Source organism: Microtus pennsylvanicus, chromosome 15 (assembly GCF_037038515.1).
Source record: "Microtus pennsylvanicus isolate mMicPen1 chromosome 15, mMicPen1.hap1, whole genome shotgun sequence".
Classification (NCBI taxonomy): Eukaryota; Metazoa; Chordata; class Mammalia; order Rodentia; family Cricetidae; genus Microtus; species Microtus pennsylvanicus.
In genome coordinates, this window is record NC_134593.1 from 72,577,915 (window position 1) to 72,605,663 (window position 27,749).

General features: G+C 37.0%; 1 protein-coding gene across 1 annotated transcript in view; it reads left to right on the plus strand.

Moving 5' to 3' along the window:
- Itgbl1 (integrin subunit beta like 1) overlaps window positions 1-27,749 on the plus strand; it is a 173,290-nt gene that overhangs the window by 125,025 nt on the left and 20,516 nt on the right. The window contains exon 8 of the mRNA XM_075949981.1: window positions 26,196-26,312. Within this exon, the coding sequence (XP_075806096.1) occupies window positions 26,196-26,312 (117 nt within the window). The remainder of the gene's footprint in view (window positions 1-26,195; window positions 26,313-27,749) is intronic.

The window sequence follows — 27,749 nt, forward strand, 5'->3', positions numbered from 1 at the left end:
TCCTGATAATCATCATGGCCATGGGAGGTGAGGAAACCACCCACCTCAGTCCATTCCTCAGAACTTTAATTTTTTTTTTTACCTCCTTCCACAGTACATGAACCATTCTGTCTGTCTTGCGGCCTCTCTCTCTCTCCTCTCTCTCTCTAGCTCTTTCTCTCTCTCTTCCTGGCTCTCTCTCTCCTCTCTCTCCCTCTCTATTTCTCTCACATATTACACCAGATATTTGTTCACCATAATAGTTACCAACCGGCCAGCAACAACAAGCAAGGGTGAACCCATGCTCTCTCCCTGGGCATGCATGTGGTTCTCCTTGTCAGAAACAGGTTTAATAATAAACAGGAATGAACATAGTTTGTCTTTACTATACGATAGCTGTTAAGCCTAAGATGGAGGCAGGCTAGTTCTTCAGAAGATGGATAGGAAGAAGAGTTTGAGTTTTGGTGATTGAAGCAGGCAGAGGTGGTAGATGTAGAAGGGGGGGCTGCTGATGAGATGACCAGAAAACAGATGGTGAATACTTCATGTTTGATAGGAGACCACCATAAACTAGAGAGACACAAATATACTTTGAAAGATAAGAAAATGATGTGTGTATTTCTGTTGTGTTGCTCTTATATGATTAGCTTGATAGGCAGGTATGCTCCATTTTAAATTTCTATTCATTATTTTAGCTTAATTTAATCAGATATACTTTTAAAATATTATATAGCTAGAAGAAAATGGAAATGTACAATTACCTGAGGTATTTCATACCAATTTTGTGAAACTTTTGATGAAATTTTTTAATCTAAATTATCTATGCTCCATTCACATTTAAAAATTTCTTTTTTCTTTTTTTTTGGATTTTTTGAGACAGGGTTTCTCCGTAGCTTTTGGTTCCTGTCCTGGAACTAGCTCTTGTAGTCCAGGCTGGCCTCGAACTCACAGAGATCTGCCTGCCTCTGCCTCCCGAGTGCTGGGATTAAAGGCGTGCGCCACCACCGCCCGGCTTAAACATTTCTTAAGCATTTTTGACATTCAATATTTTATGGAGGAAACTACTAGTAACCAGCTTATACTCTCCCATGTTCTTTCTATCAACTCAAAAGACCCAAACAAAAGAAAATAAAACATATGTTTACATTAAATAAGTAAGCTAACAACACCCATTTCATGAGAATAAATAAATATATAGTCTTTTCAAAGTGAAACTCCAAATTATTCATAAACAATTAGGTAATTTGAGTCCTAGCTGTAGTCCATATATGTGGCAGAATGTTATAAAAAAATCAGTCTCAAAGTGCATTAAATGGGATACAATTTTGTCATTTGTTCAAAGGGTTAGAGTTGTGCGTAACGTGACTTTATTTAAACAGAGATGTCAAGTAAATGTGGTAGGGTGTTGTAATGAGGGTCACTTGGTTGTTCCAGCTGCTTGGCAGCTCAGGCCAGAAATAACCACACAGAAACTATATTATTTGAAACACTGTTTGGCCCATTACCTCTAGCTTCTTATTGGCTAACTCTTACATATTAATTTAACCCATTTATATTAATCTGTGTATCACCACAAGGCTGTGGCTTACTCGGTAAAGTTCTGGCGTCTGTCCCTGGTAGGGTTACATGGCTTCTTTCTCACTCTGCCTCCTTTCTCCCAGCATTCAGTTTAGTTCCCCCCCCCCACCTACTTAAGTTATGCCATATCAACTGGCCAAGGCAGTTTCTTTATTCACCAACAGTATTCACAGCATACAGAGGGGAATCCTACATTAGTAGGAAGAGATAATACATTTAAATCTGAATGTGCTCAAAGAAAAATAAGCAGCTAACAATATCCTTAACTGTGAACATACCTGTTATGATGCACAGATTGAGTTGTTCTGCGAGGTAATTTTCCTCTCTTCTGTGGAACTAAAAATTCAGACTATATGGAACTTAACCATTTACATACACCGTAGGTAAATTATGGTATAACTCAACAAATATCTAAAGGAAACAGAGGTTAAATGAAAGGAAAAAATAGTCTTAGCCTGACCAGAACCACAAAATGAGCCTACTTGTGATTTAAATGACTTATTTTTCAGTATTCTATTAGAAAAAAAAAACCATGAAGGATTCTAATACTAAAATTGGCCTGTTGAAGAGCCCATCTTTGATGTTTTTCTTCCATTTTCTTCCATTTCCATCTTGTGCACAATACATTTTGAAAATGTCACAGTGTGTTCTGCTTTTTCAGTGTGTCCTAAATGTCAGCCATTAAATTGACAATGACCACCCAGAATAGACTAGTACTGGGATCTCAAAAGATGATTTTGAGCAATCTTGTGCAGACAGTTTTCAGAGAGTAATGCTTCTTGTTAATTAGACAGTGGCAAGAGTCCACGAGAATCACCTGTTCCCTTAGTCATCAGATACACAGCAAAGAGTGGGAATGTATTACCATTTAATGTTATAATTCATTTCAAGTAGACAGCATCAGAAAATTACAACTTATTCTTTCACCAGGCTAATAGAGTACTTTTACTAAGCATACAGCCTTTATATTCATCAAAGCCTTATATATATATATATATATATATATATATATATATATATATATATATATATATATAATTTATAAGTTTGTTTCTGATATTCTCTGAGAATTATTTTATAAGATTGAATATTTTAAATTAATTGGAGCCTTTTAATGACTTTGTTTGAAGGACCTGAGTTCTAGTCCAAGTTAGGGTTCCTAAGGGTATTTCCTTACTTGAAAATAGTCCCAGCTTTTCCCTCACAGAAATGAAAATGTATGCCATGGAAGATGATTATCTTTTACTCTCAGTGTGTAACAAAGCGTCTACTATGCTTTCCAGCTCTACAATGTGTTCTTGGTATCTTTGAATTTTCCAGTGTTGAGTTGATGTATCTAACTGAAAGTATGCCATGTGTTTAGCTCCCAAAGACTTTGCCTACTGCTTTGATAATTTTTGTCTTACAATATTAATTTAAAAATAGTTTTAACAGAATTTAACTAGGTAAGTTTCATGTGGGATACAATCAGGAAATCATCATATCCACCTAATAATGAGATTGACTTACTGCATATAATTTCATTTTGTTAAAGTTAATATCTTTCATTGTCATTTAGACAATATCTGGCAGTTGTTCTTATTGTACCTAGTTTTACTATGTATAGTTAAAAATCTTTCCTTTTTATTTAAACAAATTGGGGGAAATGTTGCAGAAGAATTATTCGCACTGCTACTCTCCTGTGCCAATGAGCAGAGCCAGTGATTGGCTGACCAGAATTGGCCATGAGTATGTTAGAGCACTGAGGAAGTTTAAGTTTGGTCCTAATATTGGGAAAACTCTGAGAGGTCATAAAGAGTCGTTTTCCATCAGGGATTTTGGGAACCAAATGGGTATATTGTAAGAGGGCCTTTGTAAGGTGGTTTATGAACTGAGATGAGTTTTGTATTTTTCCTGGATGCCTTCTTGGATTTCTTTCCATAGCTTACTGCTTTAAGGGTGGCCTTGCAGAGACCAGCTGGGGGGGGAGTTATAAATTAATATCTAGCAAGGATGCTCCCTGGGATATTGTAATTTCATTCAAGATCTTGGTTGAGGACTGTCTTAGCCCTGACTGTGGAGAATTTCATCTGCATGCACCGTAGTCTGGCTCCAGACTCACCTTTGCTCGTATGGGAGAAGATGATTTTTGAGAATCATATAAACATCATGGAAAGGGAGGTTGTATACCTAAATTCTTTAATAAAGGTTGAAAACTTAGCAGTGTACGACCCCAATCTCTTTTCTATCTGAGAGAGTTCACTTAATGAAAAGGGGATATGAACTCCAACTAAGACATCCATCCCAGCAACTTCCCATGAAGGGAAAACGATGATCAATTGAGGCAGGAGCAGGGGAAGTGAAGGGGGTACTTTACTTCCTGACAGAGTAGGAGCAAGTAGCAGGAGGACTAGGGGCTGCTGCAGTGAGCGGAAAGTAGAACAGTATAGTTAATTTGGGTAGCCTGTGACTGAGGAAGGAGAAAGTGAAACCTGAGAGGTTAGAGAAGGGGAGGTTGGGACCAATAGGTGGAATGTTCCTTATCTGTACTGAAAGTAGTGGAGGAATAAATTTGTTCAGGCTTCATAACTAGAAGAAACTGAGTGGGGAAACAGGAAGAACAGAGAGAAGGCCTAGAATGGTGGTAAGAGAAAGCTTGGGTGTAGGGAACTTCTTTTCCATTTCCCTATCACTCACAATAGTTGTAAAGTTTTCCAATAATGCTGAGATCTAGGGTGCCTTTATGCAGCTATTTGGATTTATTATCTAAGGGATATTAATGCCAAATTTTATTGCAAAAGTGAACAAGTTTAGGGGCCTTCGGGTTGAATGCCAGGTGGAGAGGCTGGAGCTTTTCTAAACAGCATCCCAAGGGAAAATGAGAGGATATGGAAGACACCATTCCCATGGATGAGAGACGGGGTGAAGGAAAAATGTCACTGTAACCTGTAGTCACAAGGTGTCCCCAGGATGCAGGGAGGACTGGAGCAAAATAGAAGCCATTCAGTTCATTACCACACTCAATTGGTATCAGGGACTTAGCCGGGCTAAGCTGGAAGAAAGACTTGGCACCTAATCAGGCCTCCAGGGTTTTCATGTGAGGTCAGAAGACCAGGACAAAAACAGAGCTCTAGGAGGGTGTTCTTATCCATAGAAAAGGATAAGGAATGGTGCCGCGCACCGCGCCCCTGTGTCTGCGCTCTGTGCGCTGGCACCCAGTTCGCGAGCTTCGGGCAAGGGGCTGGAGGTTAAAATACACAGACATACACAGACAGAGAGACAGCGACACGGGTCATCCTTGAATTCCCCATGAATGCCCCCTTTATTGTGTTCAGGGGCAGATTATATAGAGATAGCCACTCCCCTGCCAAACCCACCAGAAACCACTCTCCTGCCATCAGGAACTCCTGAAGGTCTCATGCTCAGAGCAGCTGTAGGCACTCAGATCAGGGGATTACAAGAAATTCAGGATCTGGAGTCTCACTGCTCCTAACAGGAATGGGGTTGCAAAAGCCACAAGAGTCTAGAACTGTGAGGTTATGAGCGGTTCTGAAAAGAAGGCGGAAAAAGGCAGGAATGGATACAACAGCCTAGTTGGGCCCAAGGAAACTGTAGTATTACAGCTCCAAGGGTGGGGGTAGGGGCGAGGCCAGGTGAAGAGAGCCAGCCATAGCCCTAAAGACCATTGCTGGGGCTACCTCCACCTCCAAGAATAACAGAGGGGTGCTAGACACTAAGTGGTCACTTCCTTGGACTCAGGGAAGCATTTTCACTAACAACAGGGGGAAATTACTCATCTGTTGCTAGTAGATGGAGTGCTGAGTGATTGCTGATCCAGAATGAGCTTGTTGTGGTTGGGCTAGAGATGACGAATAGGATCCCATTTGTTGCGATGAGCTGATCTGTTGAACGTGCCTGAAAAGGGGTGTGATGATTGGTAAAAGAAAGAAACAAAAGATGGAAGATAGAGTCAGGAGGGCTCTCAGTGAATGCTGTAGCAACCTAGAGTTTATTTCTTTTAGCCCTTTTATACTCAAAGCAAAAGGGTAGGGTAAAAGACTTCCTTCCCATGATACAAGGAACAAACAAGTGTAATTACCCCCTTAATACTCAACATCTAGTAACCACACCATTTAATCAAACATTCTGTTATTTGGTCTTGAGGACCAAGACATCTAGTAGCCACACCTTGAAGCATGATTAATAAAACCCTAGAGACAGATATTAGAGTTCAACCTGAAGACCAAAAAGCAAAGAAGCCAGCCTCTGGCTATTACCTTGACCTCAATCTGAAAATGGAGATCCTGCCTCCAGAAAAACTCAGAATAAGTCTGTGCCTGAGATATGTCTCCTTCTGTTTTATGATCCTCTCTAGTTCTGGGATTAAGAGCATGCACCACTACCACCTGGTTTCTATGGCAAGCTAGTGTGGTTACTGGTATTAAGGGTGTGTGTCATTATGGTTACTGGGATTAAAGGTGTGTGTCAATCCTGCCTAGTTTGTAAAACTGACTAGTGTGGCTGTTTTACTTTTCAGATTCACAGGCAAGCTTTATTTATTAAAATACAAATGAAATGCCACTACAACACCTTTGGCCAAACATCCTGTTTTTTGGTCTTGACAAGTTTGAACTCTCTGACCTATGTCAAAATGAAAATAGAGTCACTGTGAGCTCCCACACGCATTGAGGCTCCAAGGGGGAGCACAATCACCTATCTGAGTCACTAGTCATGGAACCACTGTGAGTATTACAACTTTGAGGGGGAAGGATTCCCCAGTAGAATTGTTATAGTTCTGATGGGAAGGTTTCTCTATTTTAAGTGTTACAACTCTGAAACCAAAGATATCCTAGCAGTCAGGAGTCAAAGAATACCTCAAAGTCACACCACACAAACTTCACACAAGAGATTTATTGGGGGAGACACCCAAGGACTGCCTCTCCTTGGGTGAGAAGGGAATTGCACAGGATACAGGCTTATATAGGGTTCCTAAGGGGAGGAGATTTTCTGGGTGGAGATTTCCATGGTGATTAGTGGGATTTCAAGCCAAGCCCAGAGATTGGTGGGAATTTGAGTTCAGGGATTGGTAGAGTTTGGGGCTCAGGGATTGGTATTTTTTTTGAGCTCAGAGACTGGTGGGGCTTGGTAGGTTTTCAAACCCAGAAGTAGACTCAAACCTTTTACCATACACTGGGTAAAACAGGATTGTCAACCACCAGCCTATTGTCTTCAAAGCATGCTTGTGTGATCTTGACTTCTCTTTCCCTTTTGGTGTTTGATAATAAATATTTTGGATTGCTGGGGATGACTGCAACCCTGCCCCTGCAAATGTCTTAGCCTGTAGTGGGGATAATTTGTGGGAGGTGAAGAATGAAAATCAGGACAGTACCATCTTTGCAAGCACTGGGTCTTACTTCCAGGATCTGACCTCATAGTTTACTCTTCTTACACATTTAAACAAAGGAAATGAATGGGCACCTGGAATGCCTCACCAACAAGTAGTCAATCAACCTGGAGGTTCTTTGCTATCCTATTAGGAGCCAGACATTATTTAGGACCTGCAGGGAATAGAACACATCCCTATAAAAGAGGCCCCATTTACTTTTCATCCTCCCCCAATAGAATCTATTCTTATGTGTATCACAGTTCCTTTCTCTAGGCCCTAACACTGAGCTCTGTTTACCAGCCAATAGAACTTATTCTTACTGTGAAGGTCATAGGTTACAAGTTCTACTATGTTTAATTGTGTAAGAAAAGTAAATTGCGAGTCCAGCCTCTTGAAGTATGACCTATCTAGTGCTTACAAAGATGGCACTGTTCTGAGTTTCATTCCTCACCTCCCACATATTATCCTCTCTGCATTCAGGGAAGCTTCAGGGGGTAAGCGTGGGAGTGGTAGCCAACAATTCAGAAAATTTATGATCAAATACAAGAGAAGTAGAAGTCAAGATCACTTATCCATTTCTAATTTCACTAGAACTGAGATTCTAATATTGCGTATTTTAGATAAGTTATTTGTACTTTGTTTATATTTGTTCTCTCTCTCTCTCTCTCTCTCTCTCTCTCTCTCTCTCTCTGTGTGTGTGTGTGTGTGTGTGTGTGTGTGTGTGTGCGTGTGTGCCACAGCATTTGTGTGGAAATAAGAAGGCAATCCATGGGATTCAATTACTTCCACAATGTATGTTCCTGGCATTGAACTGAGGTCCTTGTGCTTTGATGCAAGAGCCTTTACCCTCTGACAGATCTCTTCAGCACCTGGTTTGCAGACTTTATTAATCCTTTGGAACATTAAAAAATTATAATAAACATGAAAAAGGAGAAATGCCCAAACACCATGTTCTATGTAATTTGCCGGTCTGTTTCTAGTATAGGGTTGACTCTAAACTCCCCCAGACTCTATTTCTACCCCTACCAGGGGCTCATATATAATTATCTTCCTTCCTCAAGTCAAGACCTGTTTATATTAGGAAGACAGTGTTTTAACTATTCACTTTAAAGATGATATAAGAAATAGAAAGGGTATTCATTTTAAATGAATTTTGATATCTCATAGATTTTTATGTTCTATAATTTACACTTGTGCTCAAAAGACTCTTTACAGCAAATATTATTTTGTTCTGAGATTTATGAGATAAAGTAAATTGAGCAAGCATGATTTTAACATACTGTTTCAAATGAAGTAAAAATACACATATGTCATTGTCATTTGTATTTGGGTGACTCATCTCTAAATAATTTCATTGGAAATAAATCCTAGTCAGTTACTTAAATTACAACCCACAAAATTCCTGAAATTCCTATACTTTCAAATATTTTTAAAAGAATCAAATATTTACTTTTAAGAATTTTTTTGAAAACAAACTGTTTTACATAAACGTAAGATTTCAATTGGGGTTTTTAAGCATAACAAAGCCTGCTCTCTCTTTCATGATAAATATATTTTAGCAAGCCTTAGTCTTCGTTATCATGCTCAAAGCCTGTGTTTCTAATTACATGGTGTCATTTTTTTCATTCTTCAGCCTTTTTCAGCATTTTGTTTTCATTTCTGAAATGTTCTGTGGTTGTCTTGTCTCTAAAAGGCATTAATGCAATTTCCTTTAAACTTCAGATCATCCAATTACCAGAATAGCACTCTGTAGTCAACACATGAAAAAAAATGAGTCATCTGTCCATTTGCTGTCTTTTGTTTCCTTTCCTGATTGAAGGGTTCAATAAATTGCTTCAGCTCATAACGACTATAAAAGTTAAATACTATTTTTATCCATTCAGCTGGGTTTTAAATACAGCATGTAGACCCATCATTCTGTCATGGGCAGGAACTCTGAAAATTCTTGACAGCTTATAATCTTCTTGCTCATATTCACAAGTGAAAATGAGTATACTTGCAGGCAGGAACTTTACACACTAATTTTTGAATCAGCTTTCAGAAAGACAACAAATCTGAGAGAATAAATGCTCTCTATTCTTTAAAAAATTCTCATCTTAGAGAATAAAACATTCAGAGTATAAAGACTGCACTCATTACCTGTCGATACTTAAAGGATGAACTATATAGCTTCAATTATTTATGAAAATACTTTTTCTTACTCAACTTTTCTCAGGTCTCTCTTAAAGCTTTACGGAATATATTTTAAGTCTAACAAATGTGTTGAAAAAGAAACCATAGAAGAAGAATGTAAATTATCATTTACCTCATTCGATTGCATCAAGTCCTGTCTCAACTTATCCCTTAGCCTGTTATATTAATGTTTGTTGCATTTTTATTTCCTAAAACTTATGGTTTTGCTTCTAGATAACTATTTCACTTATTAAATAAAAATTGCAGAATAATGGGCGATTTTATTATTTGTCTCTATGAGCTTATGCCCTACTGTGTATGAAATACTATGATGTCACAATGAGTAGTTGGTGACTGGCTGATTGAATGAAATAAAATTTAGAATTACTTGGTTTGTTTAGTTTCACAGCTATGTTGCTAACAAACACATTTCATGTGTGGTGTTTCTACTGTGGAACTTTATATTACAAGTCTTTTTGCCTGTGAAGATATTTTCTTTTCATTTTAAAAATTGTATCACTTTTATTAAATGTAGATTTCTTTTCCAGATAATATGTCCTGATTATGGTTCTTCTCCCTCTACTCCTCCCAGTCCTTCCCTGATCCTGCTTCCAGTCTGGATCCACCCTCTTTCTGTATCTAACTAGAAAATACGCAGACTTCTAAAGGATAATTATGAAATAAAATAAAAATAGCATACTGGAATAGGACAGAACAACCAATCAGAAGAAAATTATCCAATAACAGAGACCTACATAGTCACACTTTCAGGAATCCCATAAAAACAATAAAGAAGAAGCTGTAAAATACTCAAAAGACCTATAGGGTAAAGAGAGAGAGAAAAATATGTGTTTTATATGTGACATATTATAAATATATAAATATATTATTATATACATATAAACATATTAAGATGCAATTAATTTTTAAAAGGCAGGGAAAGTCCTGATGGGACATTATGAGACAAGGAACCCCCAAAGATGCCTTTGAGTTCCTTTCCTATTGGCCATTTACTTCTCGGTATGCAGCCTACCCTTGAGACTAGTTTATTTTTGCCGTGAGAATCCCATGAAGTAAACTAAGTTTTTATTTGCTGGTGGTTAGCAATTGGAGCTAGGAGTGTGGGCAACGTGCCCACTTGTCCACTTCAGCTCTAGGACGCCACCTGGTGCAGACCTCTGCAGGCCCTGTGCATGCTGTCTCAATCTCTGTGCATTCATATATGCTTTGATCATGTTGATTTAGAGTGCTTTGCTTTCATGGTGTCTTCTGTTTCTTCTGTGATGATCCCAGAGGTCTGAGGGGAGGAAATTGATGGAGACATGCAGTTTAGGGGTGAGTGTTTCAGGGTCTCACACTCTGTATAATATCTGACCGTGGATCTCTGTATCTGCTCCCCTCTTCTTCTGTAGGAAACTTCTCTCAGGATATCTGAGCAAGACACTGATCTATGAGTATAAAATAATGCCATTAGAAATGATTTTGTTACTACCTCTTTTGTTTTAGAGAATAGTAATTGGTTTTACACTACTCCCCTCAACTATTTAGTCTCAAGTTGGTCATCACCCAAGGAGTGTTGGGTTTGTGTTCCACCTTGTGGAATGGGGCTTAAGTCAAGTCATATATTGGTTGGTTACTCCCACAAACTTTGTGTCACTATTGCATTAACATATGCTGTAGGTAGGACACCATTCAGATAAAAGGGTTTGTCGCTGTGTTGCTATTTACATTTCTCCATTGGCAATATGCCAAGTACCTTCCTGTACCCAAAACACTAGCAAATAAGAGTGAAAGCTCCAAGTTCAATGAATTGTGTAGGTGTTGTTTTCAGCAATGAGGCCTTGCTACCAGTTTATGGAGAGCAACCTTTAGTCTTGGTAACAGCCTGGGTTGTTTGGGAGTTTCATGGGACTGCTTTGGCCAAAATCTCAATCAGATTTAACCTAATTCCAGAACTGGAAGCTTCATTTGGTAACAAGTGATGGTCAGTTGGGACTCTCTCTCCCCATTATTTGATGATTTATCTAGTTTACCATGGTATGTGTATATATTTTAGGAAACTTCTATTGTAACAAGTGTATTTATTTTAGCTATCTCCCTCCATCTGCCCTCACTCATCCCCTCTTTCCTCCCTCACTCCACTTAACCCTTTCATGCTAATCCCCTCAATCCGTCCATAGCTATTATTCCCCTTTCCTAGAGAGATCCATCACTACTACCACCACCACCACCACTATTCTGTCTTCTTCTATAAAACTTCTATGGTTCTATGACTTATAGCTTGGTTAAAAATTAGTCTCTACTGTGAAATATCTTCAAATTCTCTATGTAGGCATTTAGTACTCTGAACTTCCCTCTTAGCACTACTTTCATAGTGTCCCATAAGTTTGGGTATGTTGTATATTTATTTTCTTTGAATATTAGGGAGTCTTTAATTTTTTTCTTTATTTCTTCATTGTCCCACTGGAGATTCAGTTGAGCATTATTCAGTTCCATTCGTCTGTAGGCTTTCTGTAATTTGTGTGTGTTTTTTTTTTTAAATTCTAAGTTTAAACCATGGTGGTCTGACAGGAGTTTATCCCATTTTTTTTAATCTGTTAAGATTTGCTTTGTGACCGAGTGTATGCGACCCCTGACAGTGGGACCAGGACCCATCCCCGGTGAATGAGCTGGATTTTTGGAGCCCATTCCCTAGGGTGGGTTGCCTTGCATAGCATTGATGCAGGGGAGTGTCTGATCTTGCCTCAACTTAATGTACCAGGCTTTGTTGACTCCCCATGGGAAGCCTTACCCTTTCTGAGGATTGGATGGCGGGCTGGTTAGAGGCAAGGTGTGTGTTGGGGAGTGGGAGTAGGAGAGGGAGAGTAAAATGTGATTGGTATGTAAACTGAATAAAAAATTTAAAATAAAAAAGAATCATTTGCTTGAGCATGTATTATAGATGGATGTATTCATATTAACACGCTAGCAATTAAATAGCTGCTCAAAATTTAAAGACTTTAAGATGAACCATGATTAAAATTTTTATAATTTATACACTTTTCCTCTTAATAAAAAGGCATATACACACAGTCAAGTAGTTGATAATTTTAATGTTAGTATTCTATTGGCTTTTGAATAACTGCTTACTTAATTTGTTTATAGGCTTTTGATTTTATTAACATTAAAATCTGAAAACATCTGTTTCTCCAATCCATATTTTCATTATGAACTAAGAGACAATTCAAAACTCAAGGGAGGTATCTGTGTTTCATTTATAGAAAGAGCTCATTAAAGTACTGGAATCAGAATCATGAATTGGTGCTTGTATATGTAAGAAATCATATTAAGTATTTAATTTTGTTTCCTTAATTATTTCTTTCTCAATTTGACTATGGGATTCTTATAAGGAGGTCTTCAAATAAATGATTACAGAAATTTAAGAGTGACTATCTTGGTTACCACTGGAATTATAAAGAATTTTTAAAGCATATTTCAAGGTTGTGACCTTGCAGATGATATTTCTCATGAGCATCTGCACTTGTTTAGGTACTGTCTTTTGCAGTTGAATGAGGTAATGTCTGATCTACTGCCTTTGCCACAACCTTATTGCAGATCATTTGCCTCTCAGTCTCATAACTCTAAGAACCTCACCATTTGTCCTCCAGATCAACCTTTCCACTGCACCTCCTGTCCGCTGAGATCTATGTGTTCTCCAAATTGCTTCCAAGATTGTGTTGCCAAAATCCAAATTCAGTTTTATAAACTTCCGACTCTAGGTTTAAGGAGACTTAAGGATATTTCAGTCCTGTGCTACACCCATTTTAATTTAGGTTCAACTTATTAAGGGATCTTTGTTGCAAGAAGCTGAGAGCTTGGTACTCAGAGCTTCTATACATTCATTGATTTTTGTCTTATCAAATTGTACCCTAAAACAAAGGATGATTTGTTTGCTCTTCTCACTGAAGTGTCTGTTGCCCCAGTAAGAGTGCCAGTGAGAATGATAGTGCCAGGGAGAGACGTTTGAGTGTGTTTCTAAAGTTGCATGTCCTCTTATTTATAAGCATAGTCAGGCATCAACTTTATCATTAGGCTGTGAAGTGCCCAAAGGTTTTGGGTTAAAGTAAATGTACCTGAAGTCCTGGACCACACTTTATGTTTTGTCAGATATGTAACAATAACAGTTTGTGAGTCTAAATTCTAAAAAAAAGGTGTAACATGGGGTACAAAGATCCAACCCATAGTATAGGTTAAGGAATCACACAGATTATAAAGGCCGAAGCTAAGGAATGGGAGACAAGAGTTCAGACTGCTCTCAGGCAGATCAAATTGGGTATGGAAGAACAAATTTTGCTTCATTTTGAAAAATTAAAGAAGGTTACTAGAATATTTAAAGCAGTGGGGGAGGGTAGATTTTTTTTTCCTTTGAAAGGTCATTGAGTACAGTAGTGTTTGATGCATAATGGTGAAGAGGACAGAGGAGGGCATAATGGGACTTTAGGAAGGAGATAAGGAGATGCCTTAGTTGGGGAGTTATACAAACAGTATAATTCTTTTTTTTCTTGGTATCTATTTTACCAAAAATATGATTTGACAATATGAGTGAAAGAGAAGAATAGAAATTACTTGGTGTAAGCTATTATGTTTTTATTTATATAATTATAAAAGAAGGAAAGGCTATGAGGGTCAGGTTGAATAGCAGAATAAGTGAGCATATAGTATTGTCACTCGCCAACCAACACTGTGCTTTATATGGTACAGAGTTGTCATTGTATTCATCCTTAGACTGTAGTTATGATAAACTATACAAGTGTGTAGTTTATCACTGGTGTCAAAGAGAAGTCAGAAATTACAAAGGACTCCTGTGTGCTGATACTTAAAATCATAACCCTGGAAAGACTAGTTCTGCAATGGTCTGTACGAGAAGGAGTTTCTGACCATGAACATTGGCACAGGTTAGACCTTGTATGTGATGATTTGACTTCTTTGATCCGTGTCTTCCATAATAATAGGATGAGACATGGTTGTTTTTGTTTTGTCTTGTTAATTGTATAATTTTTATTCTGGTGAGTGTGGTGATCAGCAAAGGGTTCTCTACAGTCTGATACCCTCTAGCCTGCCCCAGACTTGAGAATGTGTAATTTGTCAGATACCACATATGAGCAAACTATGTTTGTTCTAGAGATTAACAGAACTGAGGACCATCCCATGACTGTGTGACTAGAATCATATACATGTCTTTGACTATACACCACCCATGGGACATCCTCTTTTAGGATCATTGGCATTCACCCATCTTTTGCATAAACATTTCTTAAAGTTTGGCTATCTCTCACACAGCTAGATTATTGTGATAAGGCTCTTCTCTAACACTGTCTTGCCTCTGACAAAGTGGCTTCTGTCCTGAAGTTGAGCAGAGCACAGCTTCTGGGGCAGTAACAGTTGCAATTTTAATTTTATAGGTTGCATCATTGTGAACTACACTTCTTGATTAAACATTTCCTGACAATAACTCACGGATATTATAACCTTGCATTTGCAAATTTTCAGGTACCTTTGTATGAGTGAAGTATTTCTATCAATATCTAAGGTTTGTATTGGGAAGAAAATGAGGCTTGAATATGATTTTAACTTTAGAAACTATGTAAGGTTGAAATAATAAGATAAAATCCTTTGAAAGGCTAGATGATTGCCCCTGTGATGGTTTTCTTGATGCCTTGTTAAACCATTAGGCATGAATAAGACCTGTTACTCCTTTTCCAGTTTTCAGTTTTATAGACTGTAGGGAAGACACAGACAATCCTATTATTACAGCATTTATTCACATGTCTAATTTCTTCACATGATTGCATGGCAACTTCTTGTTCTAAGAATTAATGTCCAAACAGAAGAACTGACATTATTTGTACTTTAAAACCAGAAGTAAGCTTCCTTGTGTAAAAATTGATGTGTGATGTCAATGTGAGTGGTATTCAAAGGATTTTTCTTCTTGTTTTGAAATAGAAGGCAAAGGTACCGTTTCACCTTCAAATCTTTGAGGCAGGACTATTTCATTCTCCCGGAAAAAATATTTGTACTTAGATGAAACAGTACAGAATATTATAATTCTCAAATGCTTAATTTCTTCTCATAGAAATTTCAAGGGAACTTAGGATGCATTTGGCAGGCACTTTTTTTTCTAGTGCAATCAGGTTGCTATGGTAAACCTATTATTTTAGGCAAAGCAGGACTGTGTTAGTAAAGTGCTAATCTCTTTTCTGTTTTATGTGAGCCTCTAATTACTCTCCAACTACGGAGCATGTAGTGCAAGCACAGTTTGCACAATTTTATAAAAAGAGAAAAAATAAGGTCATAGACAGTGTGCCTGCTGTTACCTTCCTGGCAGGTGCAGTCAGTATGAAGGGGCTCTCCTTAAACAATTTTATTCTAGAGCAGGAAGTACAAATTATGGTTGATTTAAATGAAGAATTAAGTGATAAATAAAGTGAACAAATTTTATTCAAGTAATTGAAATAGATCCCAACATGTTTTATTATTAAAATATATGCAAAATAATGTTATTGTAATATAATGAAAATGTGTGATGTTTGTGGAACAACTATTGGGCACAGATGCTTGGAAACGCCCATTGTTTCCATTACACCTTTTAGGTTTTCAATAATCCTGGGCAATGTGCTTTAGTATTATTCCCATCATTGAAATATAAAGGAGGTCTAACTTATTCTTCTAAACAGTTATATTTACTGGAAATAGTCCAAGAACAAAATCCAGCCATATTTAAAGTTAAGGATGTGACTGATCTTCCAAAGGACCTAAGTTCCAGTTCCCATGGTGGTGGGCCCAAGAGTGCATATAAACTTCCTCTGTGGGGGACACTGTAAAGACCAACACTGTAAAACTAAACCCTGCATACCAGGATCTTTGACTATCTCTATAGATTATGCCTATTTATACATTTTACCTTTATTACCTGGTTATTATTGGCACTTAAAAACCTTACTTAATATTGTGTCTTTAATAGGTGGCATGATAAGTGACATTCTGTGTGTTGACTGAACAACAAAGCTGTGATTACACGAATACTGATAGTCCAGAGTGTTGAGTCTTGTTGATCCTTTCCTTGAGTAAGAACATCAGTGTCACACTGTTTTAAGGAAGTACTGTTCATCACATAAATACCACCCAAGTTGGGTTCCGAGTATCCACACAAGGCAGGTCCAAACTGTCTACCTGGGTACCCTGGCCTCCATGGACACTTGTATACCACACACACACACACACACACACACACACACACACACAATTTAAAAAACAATAAACTGATATATTACAAGCATTGGCATTTCATTGTCTTATCCTTTGATACAATAAGGGAGAGTGTGGCTGAGTGTTCTGGAATATCTCATGGTTCAAAGATGTATGTTTTTTCTAGTTAATAGAACCAAAATTCAAATTGTTGGTTTCTAGAATTTCCATATCAATTCTAACTTATAATGTCAAATAACCCCAATACTTTACCTATATATACACCAGCATGCTCTGCACAAGACTTCCATTTCAAAGCCATTTCCAGTGCTTCTTGTGATCTGTTCTGAAATTCTAGTTAATTTGACTGGTCTGCAAGAAGACCTCATTGCATTCTAGTTTAAGTAAGAGGAGTCTCTTTTCATGTATTTACTGTCTATGTCAACTTCCAACTTGCAGAGGTGTCCTATCAGCTAATTTGTCCATGTCTTTAATGATTAGGTTGTTTTAGAGTCCTCTGAATGATGAGAATATGAGCCAGTCAGATTTGTCAGATTTATGTGTTGCTGACATCACTCAATCTGTGGTTCTCCTTTGCACTACTAATTTTTTTTAGCAAATATAGCTCCTTATCAAAGTGTTCATATTTTGTTTCATAGCCATTTACCCAAACACCATGTATGTGGGAAAATATCTTTTCTTTGTGCTCCATCTTGCCATTTCATCCTAACAGAGTGTTCTGTAGTCCAGACTTTGCATCTTTATTCTCTATGCAGCTTCTGTTTGTCTCCTCTTCCCTTCAAATCCAACCTCCTTTAAACAGGCCATTGCATCTTAGAAAATGATTTCAACTTTCATATTCAATGGTGTTTTGATTGTTGCTACTTCTCAGTTCTAAAAATATCTTGGTGTACAATATGTATAGAAGTCCTGATGAGATTTTGTTTATTATTTAATCAAAAGAATAGGCTAGTTGGTGGTTAATAGGAATTGTCAATATTACTGAATGATGTGTTATTTCTTTCCTCTTAAAATGTACTTTAAGATTTTGCTTTCAAGGCTGACACACACACACACACACACACACACACACACACACACAATGCAATATATATGCAATTTATTTTACTAATGCTTGATATATAGTAACTGATAAACCCTGTTAATAATCAGAATTATTTTAGTAGTATTTTCATGTTTTATATTTTGCCTCTGCTATCCCACCAGGCAATGTTTGTTTTGTTTTTTGTATGTGTTCTTTATGTTTTTTCTTTTGTATCATACTTCCCCACAAAGTTTTCCAATGTGAATTTGAGCAGAACCAATGAGATATTTACTTTTTATAGTCTTAAAGTTTTCCAAGTTTTATTCATAGTAAAAGACAATTAATATTATTAAGGTAATATATCTTATTTTTTCTCTTTCCTTTCTTAATTTTCCTTTATTAACAATTTATTTACTATAGTAGGGGGGAATCACATTTAATTAGATTATATATCATTTCACATGACTCACTTTTGTATGATAGGAGGCTTACTCTATTTTAGGCTTTTCGCAAAAAAATACACATGGACACACAGACAGTTATTTATTTTGTTTCATAATATATGTGGTTATTTACTTGAGAAAAGTTTCAAGTTTAAACATAGTTATTACATTTTAATTGGTACCACTTTAATTTAGCATATAAAAATGCTTCCTTCCAATTCTGTAACAAAATATGTCCTTTATAGAATAATAAATGTAGATGGAGTTTTCTTTACTCCCTGGTCCCACTGGCATTTAGTCTCAAAGAAACGCCCAGGGGTTTATGTTAATTATGAACAAGCCTATTAGCTCAGGCTTATTATTAACTGGCTCTTACAACTTCAAGTAACTCATAATCCTTGTCTATAATTAGCCATATGGCTTAATACCTATTATCAGTAAGGCATTTTCATTGTGCTTCCTCTGTATCTGGTGGTGATTCTATCTCTGTCTTTCCTCTTCCTAGAATTCTTCTAGTCTGGTTCCCCTGCCTATATTCACTGCCTGGCTACTAACCAATAAGTATTTTATTAAACCGATATGAGCGACAAATCTTTATAGTGTATCCAGTATCCCACAGCATACCTCTTTTTTTCTTTTCAAAACAAGAACTGTAAAACTAATCTTCTTTGCTTAGATTTTTTTCCTAACAATTATACATAACAACTTGTAACCAACACACTAAACAAAGGCAAACATTCATAATCATTTTTTTGGGAATGTGTGCATAGTTTTCTAGGCTACTTCCTGCTAATTGGGGGTGCTGATAATCTTCTGGGAATCCTAAAAAAAATTAGGATTATAGTCAGGTCCTGATTGGAGTATTCTATGAAGCTGGGCCATCATAGTCAGCAGTCTTGAAGCTGTTCTGGATGTAGAACTCAGAGGAAATGGCAACAGAAGTGCTTTGAAATGTTGAATAATCTGGGACATCTGCTCCTATTGGGGATTTTTCAGGGGGTCTTTCTCAATCAATCTTGATTTTTCTTAATTCAGAATGAATCCACAGCCTCTCATTTCATGTGGAAACAAAAAGCAAAAGCTCTTCTCTAAAGTAACATATCTTTTGACTTAAATTTTGAAGTCAAGGTATTTTCAAAATATATAAGTTGGATTAATCCACCATCATTTAAAATCAAATGTCTTTTAGCATCAGTTGCTCCTTCCTCAACAGTTAAACAATTCAAAGACAAATAATAATATACAGTATCTGGATTCTCTGTGTGTTTTCCATCTTTATGTGGCTTTTTAAAACTCTATTTCTTTAGTTTTTAATTTTTGGTTTTTTGATGGAATAATAGTAATAAAGTGAATGCTTATGAACTATTATTTATAGGCAATTTATGTTGGTATAGATTCTTTTATATTGATACAAATTCAAATTTTATTTGCCATATTGAATATGTTCCTATTTCTGTTTACAATACTTTTACCCTTAGGAAAAATTATTTTGTCATATTGTATGCATGCATGTTTCTACTTCTTCTTAAGACATTTTGTATATTGATAAAATTTTAGGATATATTTATTACATTGCACTATACATTTCTACCACTGATCAAGATACTTATACATTGTTTACATTTTGATGTCATTGTCCTCATTTACTGCACAGTTATGTAAAGATTGTTTAATATTCTGATATGAAGTCTTAGTCTTTAAGCTATATACGTATTAAGAATTATAGGTCAATAGTCATACATGTTTATCATACTTATAGTTAGACTAATCAGGTTCTTTAGATACATGGAGATTGTATTGTTTATAGATCGGTAATTTTCAACCACTTCAAAGAAATGGAGAGTATGGCATTTACATAACTTAGGGTTATATTGATGTGGGACACAATTACTCCTGGCAGCCCCAATCTATTCCCAAGAGCATGTTGGGCACTAAAGACACTCCACTGGAGCTTGTTTTCTTCTTGGAAAACTGGCCTTTGGGCAAAGAACTATCCATGCCTCGACCACTGACAAAATGGATGGCGTCTGGACAGGACAAGCAGGATATAAATAAAAAGATGCCAGACTTTGCCAAGACAGGGTAAAATGGTTCTGAAATTTTTTCTTTCCTCTGAAAATGGTCTGTCAGTTACTCTAGGCCTTGGACAAAGTTGTTTGCTCCAATGTTGCAAATGAGACTTTGGATGATTGCCCAGGTAGCCAGTTGTCTCTGTCATTTATTGCACATTTTAGAAGTTGCTTGATTGTACTCCCTGTTTACTCAAGTAACATTATTTCCCTTCTCAGATCTTTGATGGGATTGAAGACTCGATAGTCATAGTTACTTTTGTCTCATGTCTTGGCTAAGTCATTTCTAAAAAAAAACTTAGACTCCTCAGGATAGGATAATTATTGAAATATTTAGCATATGTTTCTTACTTGACACTTTTTATGCTCATTGTAATTCTAATTTTTATTCTTGATATTTGTTCTTATTGTTATTATATATAGTATTGTATTAAGATTAGAACTCTCTTATTTAGACAGAAGGGGTTAGGTGCTGTGGGAACTCCTTCAGCCAATAGCCTTTAAGATACCAGCCTACTTGAGTGTGGTCTCTCAAACTATAAATGCAGCCATAAACTTGCCCCCCCCCCCCATCTTTTGCCTGACTGCTAGATTTGGTTCCTGTTGCCTGCTCCTGCAGAGGACTATGTTCTGTGATTTCCCCCTAAATAAAGAACCCTTCACAATACTCAATTCTGAGCTAGTGTGGGACTTTTTATTCATGTTCTCTTATAGGGTTTCTCTGTCTATCATTGGCTGACCTGGACCTTGCTCTGTAGACTATGCTGGCCTTGAACTCACAGAGATCTGCTTGCCTCTGTGTCTCAAAATCTGGCAGGTATGTCCTATCTCACCTGACTACTCTTCTTTTTTGTTTTAAAGGACTTTCTCTTTTTTCTTTTCTCTCCCAATCCTATGTATATTTTCAACAAACTGTAAGTAGTTTAGAAGATTTTTTTCATTTGAATCTGTTCTTACTGTTTAACTCTATCTTGTTCTGACCACATGTGTTGGGAGCAGTGAGACTCCAGATCCTGACTTTCTTGTAATCCCCTGATCTAAGTGCCTACAGCTGGAGTTCCTGATGGCAGGAGAGTGGTTTCTGGTGGGTTTGGCTGGGGCGTGGCTATCTCTATATAATCTGCCCCTGAAGACAATAAAGGGGTATTCTTGGGAAATTCAAGGATGACCTGTGTCTCTGTCTCTCTGTCTGTGTGTGTTTGTGTATTTTAACCTCCAGCTCCCTTGCCCGAAGCTCGCGAACTGAGTGCCAGCACACAGAGTGCATATACGGGGTGGGGGGGTGCGCAGGGCGCGGCACACATGAATCTTTAATTTACTAAGTGATATAACTAGGATTAAAGCTGCACTTTTGGCTGCTCCTCCACCCCATTTCTTAGCTTTTGGAGAGTCTAGCTTTATGGCAGAGTTATGACAGGAGCCACACTTATTGTTGCAACTTGGTGGATTCTCTAGTTTTATTCTCCCACCCTGGAGCCTGATACTACTGCTCATAAACCATTTAAGTGTTTTGTGGCAAAGACTCTTGAAAGAGCCACCATGTGTTTTTGCAGTTAATGTTGTGTTAAGAAGCTTTACTTAACAGAACTACACCTCTGCTTGCATCCAGGAAACAGCCTACCAAAGTAAAGATGGTTACTAAGAAGCTGTGTTTGACTCTGATTTCCTCTGCATGGAATTTTTTAAAGCTTTATCAGGCTTTATGTGAAGATTTTTGCCAAATGTTTGGGAACCATTTATAGATGGAATTTTTGTAGTGACATTTCATTTGTATTTTATTAAATAATGCTTGCCTGAGGATCAGGAGAATATAACAGCCACACTGGTCAGCCTTACAGCCAGGCAATTGTAACACACACCTTTAATTCCAATAGCTGCACTAGTTGCCATAGAAACAGGGTGATGCATGCCTTCAATTCCAGAACTAGAGAGGATTATAAAATGCAAGGAAACAGCCCTCAGACACAATCTCATTCTGAAATTTCTAGAGGCAGGATAGCCATTTTCAGACTGAGTTAAAGATAGCAGTGACTGACTACTTTGCTTTTCAGGTCTTCTGGTTGCACCCCAATTTCTCTTTCTGAGTTTTTATTATACTTTACAGCACCCTATGTGAGTGACCCTGAGTTTAAGAGTCTCATGATCTACTGACTGAGTTGTCCTGTTGACACAGAGACTGCTTGTTTGTTTACTGGCTGTCCAGGCCCAAATAATTACACAGAAACTATATTAATTACAACACTGTTTGGCCAATGACCAGGCATATTCCTAGCTAGCTCTTACATCTTAAATTAACCTGTGTATCTACATGAGCCTGTTGCTTACTGGTAAAAAGTTCTGGGTGTCTTTCTTTTTTAGCAGCTACATAGCATCTCCTTGACTTCACCTACACCCTCTATATATTTCCGTTCAGATTCTCTGCCTGGCTTTACTCTGCTAAGCCATTGGCCAAAATGGCTTTGTTCATTATCCAATAAAAGCAAAACAGATATAGAAGGATATCCCACATCATTTCCATTTTTCTTTCTAAATAAAATGAAAGATTTTAACTTTTACATAGTAAAATTACATATAATAAAACAGTTATCTGTTGGAGGGAGGGCCTGCTTGTTTGTCTCAGCCATTTAGAACCAAAATAACCACACACAAACTGTATTAATTAAAATACTGCTTGGCCCATTAGCTCTAACTTCTTATTGGCTAATGCTTACATATTAATTTAACCCATCTCCACTAATCTGAGGAGATTTTGCTGCTAATGCTGAATCAGGAAGCCTTCTATTAAAAAGAACCATGCCTCTGCTTGCTGCCAGCAAACAGGGCCTGTCTGAAAATATGCTGCTACCAAGAAGCTCCAATTGACTCCTGGTTTTTTTTTTGGGGGGGGGGGTCTAGAAACCCTCTTTTATGTGGATCCATGACCCATGTTGGGCACTATTTTGTTAACAGAGATTGCTCGTTTGTTTTCCAGCTGCCCAGACCCAGATAATCCCACCGAAACTATATTAAACAATTCGGTTTGGTCAATGACTCACACATATTCCTAGCTAGTTCTTACCTCTTAAATTAACCCATTTCTATTAATCTGTGTATTGCCATGAAACTGTGGCTTACTGGTAAAGGTTCTAGGAATCTTTTTCCTTTGGCAGCTACATGGCATCTCCTTAACTCTGCCTACTCTCTCTCTATATCTCTGTTTGGATTTCCTGCCTGGCTTTACTCTTCTAATCCATTGACTGAAACAGCTTTACTTATTATCCAATAAAAGCAACAAAGATACAGAAGGACATCCTACATCACTGTCCTGCCAAGTCCCATAGCTGTTCAGTTCCAAAAAAATTCAGAGTCTTATATTAGTTATAAACTGTTTGGCCTATTAACTCAGGCTATTATTAACTAGCTCTTACAACTTAAATTAACCCACAATTCTTGCTTATGTTTAGTCATGTAGCTTGGTACCTTTTCTCAGTAAGGCATTCTCATCTTGCTTCCTCTGTATCTGGCTATGACTCCATCTCTGCCTTTCCTCTTCCAAAAATTCTCTAAAATTCCCACCTATATTTCCTGTCTGACTATTAGCCAATAAGCATTTGTTTGCTTGTTTGTTTATTTGTTTTAACCAATAAGATGGACAAATCTTCACAGTGTATAAGAAAGCATTATCCCACAGCAGATATATCTCTTAGGGCCTTTAGGTTGAATCTATGCAATACTACAGTTTAAGTTCATTAATTTTGTGTTGCTTATTTTTGCATATAAGGCAATTTCCATTTTGTTAGCTGGGTTACTGTTAGAATGTAAAAACTTTCTGATTTAGTATGTATTCTTACCTTATGTTTTACTATTTTAATAAAATTGCAATTTTCATATTTTATATGAAAACATATCATCTGATAATAATTTCTCCTTTTCTGTTTGATTTTGTCTTATTTTTGTTCATTTGCACTATTAATAACAATGTCTTTCACAAGCATGTTTCTATCTAATCTCTGATTTTGAATACTATTTATTTACCATGTTATAGGATATGATTTAATTTGAGTGGGTTGTTTTATAGCACTAATTAAATTATTGTTTAATTAAAGAATACAGCAGTCTGTTCACAGGGGCTAGGTATAGCTCAATTATGTGTTGGGGCTTCTTAATCATGTAGATGCTTTTAGAATATAGAGAATGGGATGTTATTTGAGAAAATACAGAAGACATTCCAAGAATGAACTTGCAGACAATTCAACATTCAATATTTGCATAAAATGGGAAGAGAGCAAGATTTACTGAGCAAAATAGGACACACCTAACAATAGCCTGCAGAAATTTGAAAAGAAGAGATCCCTACCACTTCTGAACTACATTATAACATAGTCCAGAGGACAGACCAGTTAGATCACTGAAGATATTGCTGGTTAATTATGTTTCAAAAGAATTGCAGTGGTAAAGATGAAACTGGTGTTATAAGAACTATGACCTCTTTAGAGTTTCTTGGTCTGCATTACACTGCTGTGCAGCTCATTTGTAGTCTAAGACACTTTCTGTCCTTGCTCATCTATGTTTTATTATAGCTCCCACATATTCCCCTGAACCACAACCACCAGACTTAAATCTCATATTAGAAAGAGATTGGTCCGCTCTTTTCCTGACGTTGATACTCAACCCCTCCCTCAGACTACAGAGAAAAGCATGATGCTGTATGTTTTCAAAGACCATGGTTTTTTAAAGGCAGTACATTTGTTCCTGGGGGAGTGTGTGAGTATCTATATAGACAAGGTTAGAAATGGGTATAAATTAATACATAAGTGCTAGGTCATTAGTCTCTGCATCAGCCTGGAAAGTTGCTGGTGCTGTCTGCTGGGCTAAGCTTTGTTTCTCCTAGGAGCCTTTACCTTTCTTTCATCCTTGAGAACCAGGACTCTAGTAAGAAGATTTCTGTGTCTGCATTCTGGCCACCCAGGGCGAAGGACTGTCATTCAAGATGAGACACTATTCTGTTGCTGAAGTTGGCGCTATCCTCAAGTAGAAAGAGCAGTTGTTCTGAAGCAAGAAAAAAACACTGATTTGAAAGTATCTTGTTATTCACAGTATTCAAAGGGGACACTCATCCCATCACTCCTGCCAGAAAGACTGAATCACTGCATTAGATCATCTGTAATTTCAGCTCTGAGACTGTGTGACTCTAAATACTATATTTCTTTCCCTCCATCATCACCAATTCCAAATTTCTTTAACAAGATACAAATGCATTGCAGAGCCAGCCCTGAAGCATCATGGGATCATGTCAGTGGGTGTGTAATTATGATGCTTGGGCTAATGACTGGGAGTAACAGATGTCTTGAAGCTCTATCACTCAGATGAATTTCTGGCAAACTGGCATGATTTCTCAGACAAAAGAAAATTTCTTCCTGTGTGGTTTCATGATACTATATTAAGATATAATATAAATTGATAGAAAGGTAAATAAGATTTAAAGTTAGTGATAATGGATATAAATTTTGAATGTAATCTTTACTTGTTGATTCACCATGAACAACTACTTAACCTCAATGATATCTCAATTTCTTGTCTTTTCAAATGGGTATAATATACTAGTCAATGTGTGGTACTATAAAAAATGGGACAAGGCAAGGAATCAGTGTTTGGCATCTAGGTACAACTGAAAAAATAATGATGGCAAGTGTCATCTCACTAGCTGATGTCTTCCTTAAGCATGGACCAAACTCATTCTGTAAAATGTTTGTGTTTTGAGATTTTAGGCTAAATATAATATAACTTGGAAGGTCATGGGTTTTGACATTTGTTCCATAGTAAAAGAATTATACAAGCTAGGGAATTGCCCACAAATAATCACTAAGTTATCAAACAGAAATATTCCCATGATTATTTTTTCTCATGTGAAGCTCTATATCCAATTAAAAAGTTTAAAATAGTCAAATTACATTAAATTAAATGAAATATATAGTCTTCATATATGACTATTTTATGCATATAAGATGCTTTTTTGTAATCATTTTTAATAATTTTAATTTGAAGTACATTCAAGCTAAAGTAAATATTAAATAGTTTCATCATGGACTTCTCCCTCGGGGTTAATTGAAACAAAAGTTGCCTAAAAAACCTGGCAAACTTCTATGTCAGCCAGTCTCCTTTCCACCCCCAGGTTTCTTAGCATTTGTGTCTGACCTTTATCATGTTGTAGAGAAGGTGGAAAAAGCATTTGCTGGATACTTCAGGAGATTTAAATTATGAACATGCTTGTTTCTCTGAAGGCCCTTCTGAGACTGACTCTCCTAACCCTGGTTTTTTTTTTTTTTTTGGATACCTTGTAGGCAAATGCGAGTGTGGCAGATGCACTTGTTACCCTCCAGGGGACAGTAGGGTCTATGGCAAGACCTGCGAATGTGATGACCGGCGCTGTGAAGACCTGGAGGGTGTGGTCTGCGGAGGTAATGACCAATCTGTCAGCCAGACATCATCTGCAGGCAGATCTTTTTGCTGCCTTTTTCATTGCTTACCCACATTTAAAATTGCTATTCAAAGAAGTTAAGGAATATGCCATTACACTTTAAAGCTTTATTTATTACTTTTATAAGCAAGAACTCTTGACTTGGGTATATGTAAAAGACTGTCTAATCTGAATCAATTTCTACGCTAGTTGATATCAAGTAAAACCTTTCTATGCCTGCTGACATTCTATCATGATTTCACTCAGAAATGCTGATGGAGGAAATCAGTTTCACACAGAAACTTGGGGAAGAAACTGTAAGATTAAAGTCTAAGTTGAATTATAGAATTACAAGTGAAAGAAACACAGCTTTTTTTCTTGCTTTTGGATCCCAAATCACCAATTATCCACATAAAGAATAGGGCAGAGCAAGAGTAGTCCGGTTAAAGTAAGTAACAACACCTGCTTTACTTTGTCTCTTCCTCTCTCACCCGTGAGCCAGCTGGTTCACAGTTTGAGGCCCGATTCCCCAGGGCAAGTGTATCCTACGTCTGTATACATACCGCTGAATTTTATTGCTTGGTTAGGGACAGTTCCTACATGGAGATATCATCTCACAATGGCCTGAACATATAAGTAAGAATAAAGAGTCAGAAACACTACATATAGCTTACTAGTCATCCATGATGTTTTACCTAATAATACTTCCCAACAATAAAGGACAATGTATAGTCAGTCCTTGGTATGTGTGGCACTTATGTGATCATGTTGAACACTGAATTAACAAATGCAGAGTCATCAGACCCAAGAGATATGCAGTATTAGATTCTTGCCTCTGGTCATAAAATTTTCAATGATGGCTCAAAGTATAAGTTTTTAAACTTTTGTTCAAAGATACTTCATTTGAATATAACTGAGTAATTAATATTCAATTCAAGTCCTGATCATGTCTGATCAAACCTTACTTAACATGTATATTTTTATTTAAAGACATATCATGGCCTTCTTGTATTCAGGAAAACAAGAAAGCTATTCAATATACTATCAGATGCTCTTTTGAATCATCAAAATGAGAACAAAAACAAGAACAAAATGTAGCATTGAAGTGACAAGATAAGAAATAGTTCTTTAGGATTTGAAAACTAAAACTAAAAATGAAAAAAAATATGACTTTTTTTCCCTAACCAGAAATGAATCTAAATCACAATATTCTCTACAATTCCACATATGTGCACACTATCACTCTGTGAGTGGTGATATTAAAGCTGTAAATAAATTTAGAAATAAGTGAATCTGCAAATGCAAATCTAGGATTAATGACAATCAGCTATAGTTCATTTTAAATGCCACTGCAAAGGTGAGCGGTGCCTCCTACCTTAGTTTTGCACTGATCTTCACTTTGTGATTTCATTAAGCTAGTGAATAAAAATGCTGCTGT